The sequence below is a fragment of the Sinocyclocheilus rhinocerous genome, unplaced genomic scaffold, assembly GCF_001515625.1.
Source record: "Sinocyclocheilus rhinocerous isolate Xijiao unplaced genomic scaffold, SAMN03320098_v1.1 scaffold789, whole genome shotgun sequence".
In the NCBI taxonomy this organism is placed as follows: domain Eukaryota; kingdom Metazoa; phylum Chordata; class Actinopteri; order Cypriniformes; family Cyprinidae; genus Sinocyclocheilus; species Sinocyclocheilus rhinocerous.
In genome coordinates this window covers 2,991,798-3,000,174 of record NW_015667306.1, presented here as the reverse complement: position 1 = coordinate 3,000,174, position 8,377 = coordinate 2,991,798, and the positions used below count along the sequence as shown (strand labels likewise).

Genomic DNA, 8,377 nt, shown 5'->3' with positions numbered 1-8,377 from the left:
TTTGAGCTTTTATTTTGAAACCGCGATGTATTCTCCTGTGTTTGCGTAGATTTATAAAATGATTTACCTTACAAATCTGATGAAATGGCGCATGTTGCGTTCCCAGATGAACGTTATAATAAACCCAAACTCACAACAACATGCAGAGATGCAGTGAGATGCTCCACACATATAAATGAGAACAGTTCCTGTGGAACTACTGTGAACGGAGCCGCTGTGTGACGCATGTACTTAACCTACACGCATGTAAATAATTAAAGCGCATATACTGTATTAGAACTGCATCACATATAATTATTTAATTAAATCGTAGCGTTTGTGAATTCACAGGTATACTTAATTATTTTTAAACGGGTTTAATATATCATGAGGCCTTGGAAAACAGTCTAATAATGTGTTTTATGGATTCTCGTCCGTGAAATGCGCAACTTCCGGTATTTTGCCGGTTAGTCGACGCGAGCAAAATGAAGTCGAGGATTTTTAAAAATCTAATAGTCAAATAAAATCGACGAATCGCGACAGCCCTAGTTCGTTGGCAAAGATTTAAAGAAATTAAGCATTATCATCACCAATAGAACATTGCTCACCAATGGAGTGAATGGGTACCATCAGAATGAGAGTCCACACAGCTGATAAAAACATCACAACAATCCACAGTGGTGTAAAGTATTTTAAGTAATTGTAAAGCAAAAAATCTAAGTAAAAATCTGCTCCAAAGAAGAAACAAACACATCTACATCTTGGATGGCCCGAGGATAAGTAAATTTTCAGCAAATTTCCATTTTGGGGTGAACTATTCCTTTAAAGTTGTTCATTCTGATCATACAGCTCAAATCAAAAACCTAAACACAGTTCTATCACTCATGTGCAACATAAAAAAAAAACATGCAGAAACAACATGTTCACTCACCCATTCTTCCCTGAGGACTCTGTAGATGCATCTCTGGACACTCCAAGACGTGCGTGAATCCTATCTGGATAACGCACCACTAGAGTTGTCCCATCAATGGCATAATCCTGCAAATAACAAAAACAAACATACAGACTGTTATTTTTCCCCTAATTGAAAGGACAAAATTGATGCAAGATCTTCATTTCAGTGGAAACAAACCCCAACCACTGATATCACCTGAGAAGGGTTAGACATATTATAAGCAGCTCTATGGTCATCTGCATATCTTACATTCCACTGAACAAAACAAACATACTCACATGGAAATCTTCTATGGCTTTCTCACAGTCCTCCTTCTTGGTGTAGTTAACAAATGCACAGTGTCTCATTCGTAACACTCTTACACTATGGACATGCCCAACACTGTTTCATAAAGATAAATTTATACAACTTAAAATGTGCTCCATCACATCAATGCTGAATAAAGCATTTTACTGGTTAAAAGATGTTTGCAAAACAAATAAGGTCACTTACGATCTGAATAAGTCATAAAGCTTTGGCTCTGTTATAGAAGGCACCAGATCTCCGACCCAGACGGGGAATAGCTGTCTGTTTAGGGATGAAAGACAGCCAGATTCAGGCGATTTTGAGGTGAAAGGTTGTAGCACAAATGCCTGTATGTGTGTGTCTTACGGAGGATGATGACGAACTGGAGAAGCGGTTGGCATACTGGCTTGAGGCTGATTCGGAGGAAGAGGTCTGAGGAGGAATTTAGCTGGAGGTTGTGGGTTTTGCTTTACGGACATAAACTCGCGCTCTCCGGGCACTAGGACAGGGCTTAAACCTGCATAGAACGAGTTAGTTAAATGCAACCTCAATGTATTACTTGTATTTGTCCCCCTCACTATTTATATACACATGCATATTTATGGAAATCAGCATCTTTCTGATGGGGAAAAAAAAAAAAAAAAAAAAAAAAAAAAAAAAAAGACTAGGAAGGACCGAACAAGATACGTGGACAAAACATGCCCCTGCACATTTAAATTAAAACATTTTACTACTGTCATGATAAAAGTGAAATGTGGAAATGAATAAAAAGTGTTGATTGTAGAATCACATTTATATCTGCTCATGCTGCATCAAAGATTTCTTTGTACACATTGTTTTTTGCAGTGTTGAGCATCATAACCAATCACATACACATCTGTTGAGTGAAACCCGTAAGGCCTTCGTTCATCTACAGAACACAAATTAAGATATTTTTGATGAAATCCGAGAGCTCTCTGACCTTGCATAGATAGCAATGCAACTACCACATTCAAGGTCCAGAAAGGTAGTAAGAATATCGTTAAAATAGTCCATGTGACATCAGTGGTTCAACCTTAAATTTTATGAAGCTATGAGAATACTTTTTTTGCGTAAAAACAAAAAAACAACAACAACGACTTCATTCAACAAGTTCTGTTGCGGTCTATGCAGGATCAAAAGCTCTCAGATTTCATCAAAAATATCTTAATTTGTGTTCCGAAGATGAACAAAGGTCTCACTGGTTTGGAATGGCATGAAGGTGAGTAATTAATGATAGAATTTTCATTTTTGGGTGACTATCCCTTTAATACATAAATTGTTAAAATATGAAATAAAAAACATTTAAAGAGGGCAATTTCTATAATTACCTTACAAAGTTAAAAATACACCAAGAACTCACTCCCAGGGGGCAAATACTGCCCCTTAACGGAAAAGTTAATTTCGGTCCCTGATATATACATGTTTTTATCAAGTATTATCATACCTGACTGACCAGAGAGACTTTCTAAGGCTTTTTCTACAGTTCCATGAAGAATAAGGGCATTTGAACTCTGCTCTTTAGTGAATCCCATTTCCTGTTGATGAAACAAGCATCGACATTACCATTCTGTTTTTTTTTTTATAACAAATGGACAACATAAAACCAATATGTAGCTGCTGTCAATACGCACGCAGCATCAGCATTAAAACAAAGTGTGATCCATTAGCTACTCTCACCACAAGCTGCATGAGCTGCACCCTCATCATCTCCTCAGCTGCGTCCTTACATGTGCTGTCCAGTTTTAACACTTCATTATATGTAAGTCTGGCTTCATAGTATCTCTGACAGAAGGGGAAACAACAAGATTGTGTCAGAATAAAATAGCAGAGGGGCATTTGTGGATGAGTCTGTACTCTAAATGATGGATGACACTGGCAAAACACTATAGTAATACCTTCAGTCCAACAAGCGCTTTGCCTTTTCTGTAAAGACCTTTAATCCATTTGGGGTTCATAGAAAGAGCAATATCAGCATCATTTAAAGCTTTCTCATACTGCAGTATCTTTTCATAGCAGTAAGAACGATTCCCAAATAACCTGCACCACAGACAAACAAAAACACATTAATGTGCAACCTTTGATCGAACTAGAAGTTATGTTGTAATTAAAACTGTCAACACCCACTTATACTCTTTAGGATTGTGTTTTATAGCATCTGTAAAATATTTCACAGCCATTTCCAGGTTTCCTGAGACGGCATACTGGTTACCTATAACTATAGAAGAGAAGATGGAATTAGGAAGACGTTTCGTGACTAAGCCATTTTTAGAGAAAAACTCCAGTCACACCTGCCAACTCCATGCTTCTCATAATCAAGTCATTTGCACTGACAGTCTCCTCGGACTTCTCCTCCTTGATATCAATCTACAGGAATGACAATTTAAATGTTATGGAAATAAAGAGTACGTCATAAACTGGTTTCTTCCACAAACTGGTTTCTTCCACAAAATGGTTCAAGAGGATTATGGTTACATAAAGATACTTCTGCAAGAATGTATAATGCTGTATAAAGGATTTAAAAGGTGTATCTTATGCTCACCAACACTCTTAAAAATAAAGGTTCTCCACAGCGATGCCATAGAAGAACCATTTCTGGTTCCACAAAGAACCATTCAGTCAAAGGTTCTTTAAAGAACCATCTCTTTCTTACCTTTTTATAATCTGAAGAACCTTCTTTCACCACAAAGAACCTTTTGTCAAACAGAAAGGTTCTTCAGATGTTAAAGGTTCTTTATGGAACCATTTAGACAAAAAGGTTCTTCTATGGCATCGTGAAGCACCTTTATTTTTAAGAGTGAAGGCTACATTTATTTAATCAAAAACACTGTAAAACAATAATATTGTGAAATATTACAGTTTAAAATAAACAGCTTTCTCTTTGATTATTTTAAAATGTTATTTATTCCTGTGATGGCAAAGCTGACGAGTGAAGGCTACATTTATTTAATCAAAAACACTGTAAAACAATAATATTGTGAAATATTATTACAGTTTAAAATAAACAGCTTTCTCTTTGATTATTTTAAAATGTTATTTATTCCTGTGATGGCAAAGCTGAGTTTCCAGCATCATTACTCCTTCAGTGTCACATGATCCTTCAGAATTAAATGCTAATTTCCAAAGAAACATTTCATATTATTATTATTAATGTGGAAAAAAATGCACTTCTTATTTAACAACTATTCATTGTTTGATGAATGGAAAGTTTCCAATCCAAATTCAATGCGAGCACAAGATATGGCATATATGCTGATATTATATGACGCCAATAAACAGGCTAACCCACAACAAGGCAAAGTTCCATGTACATGGGAATTGTCTGCATTGTTGACAAATGTTTTAGCATAAGTTGTAAATTATTCAGAAAAGAACAAATTAATTCTATTCAAGTTTAATTTCATAATCAGCTTGTGAAAATCTGTACTTGCTGTGCACACAATGTTTAAACAATAACTTTGAAAAGAAAGAAAGAGGTGGTGTAGAAAGTCTTCACTCCTTTCCAAAACATCTCTCAAGGCAAGAAGCTGGTGCCAAAATTCAGAGTTTATTGATCCAGATAACAAACCCAAGATGCCTGCAGAATATCCTACAATCTCACTTGAAACTCACTTTTATACCGTTCTTAAAGGGGTCATATGATGCGATTTCAAGTTTTCCTTTCTCTTTGAAGTGTTACAAGCTCAAGCAAGAAGATCTGTAAAGTTGCAAAGACTAAAGTCTCAAATCCAAAGAGATATTCTTTATAAAAGAGTCAGCCACGCCTACCTAAAACGGCTCGTTCTAACACGCCCCCACATATCTACGTCACTATCTGGGAAGATTTGCATAACGCCGCCCAAATGTCCACGCAAAGAAAGAAGGCGTAACTTTTATTCTCGCTGTAGTATTGTTGCCGCCGCCGCCATGTCGTGAAGGCACTGTGTGTTTCGTTGTGAAAGCGAAACTACTTTGTTTGGTCTTCCAAAAGAGGACGATATCGCTTCGTCATGCCTGGAGCTGATCCGTGCTGGTTGCTGAGGAAATACTACAACTTTGCGCTGTCGGCATCTGGAACTTCCTGACTCCCTTATTTTTTTGAAAAAGAGAGAAGACTGTCTACAACAAAGCAGACACGCCTGCAGAACATTTGACCATCTCACTTTAATACGGTTTTAAACAATGATCTTATTGTAGGTGTTTTCCTCCTCTTCCTTCTTTTTGGAGATTTCCCAGCACTCCCGAAATAGTTATCGCCTAGTTTGTATCTACTGGTGGCACTCAAAATAATCATGCTTTCAGCAACATGCAATTAGACAGACTGATACATGTATAATCATTGCTATTAACTTGTTTCCTTAATAACCAGTAAATGCTCAAGGTCAGTCTTATAAGAAAGCATGTCAAGAACAATGAATCACACCTATATCCACAATTTTATCATCTCTCCACCCATAAATCTATAAAAAAAAATAAAAAAAATCTCCTTTGCTGCCTCACAATTCTGTGTAAACAATTTCGTGGTTGATCATATTAGACATACTGTCTGACATAATAGATTACAGATTTATGAGTTGTTCCATTACAAGTTAAAATTAGATAATGAAACATTACACAACACTGAATCACTAGGCAGTATAACACCTGATTTCTGGACACGCAGTGTCTCATATGAGGAAAGTAATGAGTCTCTCTACCAACCTGTTTTCGTGGCGGAGTGGTGTCTTTCTGCTCGGAGCCACACTGTTTTCTTGAGTTTGCTTGAGCAAATTTCTTGTCAGGTTTGGGTTTTTGTTCTAGTTTGCGTTTGGCGATAGCAGCTGCGTTTGACACAAAGCAGCTATTCATGTCAAGCTCCTAAGACACAGAATAAAGCACTGCCATGAAAATCAGCATCTTCCACTCAGCGAACAGCTCTTTATCTATAAAACAGCTCACCTCTGGTTCCATAGTTGAGTCTTCCTCACCATCGTCTCCGTTGTCTTCACTACTGCTATCACTGCTCTGCACAGGTGCTGAGGCGCATTGAGGATCAGGAGGCACAGATGAACAATTTTTGTTTTTCATTTTATTTTCATTTTTATCAGCATGTTTAGTCTTTTCTGGTCCAGGGTCAACTTGCACCTTAAATCAAAGAAAGAAACAAAAAACACTTTTTCTTTTCACTGTCATTTCAGTGAGACAAGCACAAAACGATGGAGGTTTGATGTGTCAAACTACATCATTTTACAAACAATAACTTTTTTCTCACCGGGTTATTTTTTTCTTTATCTGTATTCTCCTTTTCTAATTTTTCCAGCCGACGTCTCTCCTTCTGTCTCTATTTGCAGTTCAGAAAAATACAGCTGAACAAAATATTCACACTTACGTTTTTCAGATAAAAACACTTTTTTTCATTTATGCCCTCACCATCCTTTTCTGTTTTTTCTTCTCTGCCTTTTTCTTAAGTTTTTCTTCTTCATCCACTAGCTCTTTTGCATTTCTTTCTGTTTCCTAAAATAAAAAAAGTTGAATAATTTTTTGAAAATCTTACAAAACAAAATAATGATTGAGTCGCAGGTGTTTGACACAAACCTCAGCTGTTAAGTGTCTGGATGGTTTTGGCAGACTTCTTTCAAGGAAGTTGCGAGAAAAGCCACAGTATCTGTTGTTTGTACGGATGGCATACCTATCGTCATCATCATCATAATAATAATCCTCATCAGATGAACCTTCATACCCTGTAAACTGAGCTGCAAACCGGTCCAATTCTGGAACTTTAATACAAAAAAATGTGCTTAAATATCACAAAACTTAACAGTAAATATTATATTGTGCTCCGGTTATTATCTTTTACCTTGAAGGAGTAGTTCACCCAAAAACGAAAATTTGCTGAAAATCTACTCACCCTCAGTCCATCTAAGACGTAGATGAGTTTGCTTCATCATAACAGATTTGGAGAAATTTTGCATTACATCACTTGCTCAGCAATGGTTGCTCTGCAGTGAATGGGTGCCACCAGAATGAGAGTCCAAACAGCTGATAAAATCATCACAGTAACCCAACCGACTCCAGTCCATCAGTTAATATCTTGTGAACACAAAAGCTGCATGTTTGAAAGAAACAAATCAATCGAGTCTATAATCCATAATAAGGCATCCTCCAGTGAATAAGTCCATCCCCCTGTTGTCCTCTTGTTGTAGAATATCTTCTTTCTTTCAAAAATCTCAAGTCAAGGAGTTCAATATGCCAAAAATCAGACTTTATTGGTCAAGACAACAAAGCTGAGATGCCTGCAGAAACTCGAACAATCTCAAACGCAGATCCTCTCTTATACGGTTCATAACCAATGACCTAATTTCTCGTTCTTCTACTTTTCTTTTTTGGCTCATCCCCAATCTCTCACCACAAGTATTTTCCCTATCCTGTTGATTTCTTTTTAATGGTAATACACATCTTTAAAAATTATATTTTTTTAATGGTTATATTAAACTTCAAGGTTCCTTAATAGAAAATTCAAAAATAATTTATGTAGACGTAACATCCATGTATACACTCACATCAAAATCCAGCAACATATTTGTCTAGAACCGTTTTTGCTTGTAAACAGTGCTTGATCTGTGCATATTTCTCTCCAAATTCAGAAGAGATGACTTTTTCATTGGAGAAAGCAGTACTATGGGTAGAGGACTCTTTTTCAGCCGGAAACAACGGTTTGAAGTTAAAAAAATGTCTTGATGGATTTATTACAAACAAACAACTTTTCACTTCACAAGACATTAATTGATGGACTGAAGTCGTGTGCATTACTTGAGAATTCAAACAGCCGATAACAACATCACATTCTGATGGCACCCATTCACTGCAGAGAATCCAATTGTGAGCAAGCAAGCAAGCATTAACTAAACCTGTTCTGAAGAAACAATTTTTCAGTTTTGAGTTAACTATTCCTTTAAATTTATTAAGAATTATAAGAACTTTATTAATACCATAGGAACTCCAATATCTAAAGAAAATAAGTTTATAAATCATGCAGCCTGTTAGACTTGAATATTTCAGTCTGTGTTGCTGAACCAAACAGAGTTCAAGTTCACGTAAAGCTTGAGAGCACTAGAACAAGCACAATATTAGGAGTAGATTTAAATTCCAACTATATATATATATATATATATATATATATAT

The 8,377-nt window shown here is 36.3% G+C and overlaps 2 protein-coding genes across 2 annotated transcripts in view; both read right to left on the bottom strand.

Annotated features, from left to right (window-relative positions):
• LOC107733690 (neurofilament light polypeptide-like) overlaps positions 1 to 5,365 on the bottom strand; it is an 18,011-nt gene extending 12,646 nt beyond the window's left edge. The window contains exon 1 of the mRNA XM_016545424.1: positions 5,354 to 5,365. The gene's annotated coding sequence lies outside the window, so the exon portion shown is untranslated. The remainder of the gene's footprint in view (positions 1 to 5,353) is intronic.
• Positions 1 to 8,377, bottom strand: part of LOC107733685 (uncharacterized) — an 11,361-nt gene that overhangs the window by 1,877 nt on the left and 1,107 nt on the right. Inside the window, exons 4-17 of the mRNA XM_016545417.1 lie at positions 6,791 to 6,972; positions 6,626 to 6,709; positions 6,468 to 6,536; positions 6,155 to 6,340; positions 5,918 to 6,073; positions 3,529 to 3,604; positions 3,365 to 3,455; positions 3,136 to 3,277; positions 2,918 to 3,022; positions 2,685 to 2,775; positions 1,586 to 1,736; positions 1,427 to 1,501; positions 1,213 to 1,315; positions 911 to 1,017 (exon numbers count right to left, since the gene is read on the bottom strand). Of these exons, the coding sequence (XP_016400903.1) occupies positions 911 to 1,017; positions 1,213 to 1,315; positions 1,427 to 1,501; positions 1,586 to 1,736; positions 2,685 to 2,775; positions 2,918 to 3,022; positions 3,136 to 3,277; positions 3,365 to 3,455; positions 3,529 to 3,604; positions 5,918 to 6,073; positions 6,155 to 6,340; positions 6,468 to 6,536; positions 6,626 to 6,709; positions 6,791 to 6,972 (1,618 nt within the window). The remainder of the gene's footprint in view (positions 1 to 910; positions 1,018 to 1,212; positions 1,316 to 1,426; positions 1,502 to 1,585; positions 1,737 to 2,684; positions 2,776 to 2,917; positions 3,023 to 3,135; positions 3,278 to 3,364; positions 3,456 to 3,528; positions 3,605 to 5,917; positions 6,074 to 6,154; positions 6,341 to 6,467; positions 6,537 to 6,625; positions 6,710 to 6,790; positions 6,973 to 8,377) is intronic.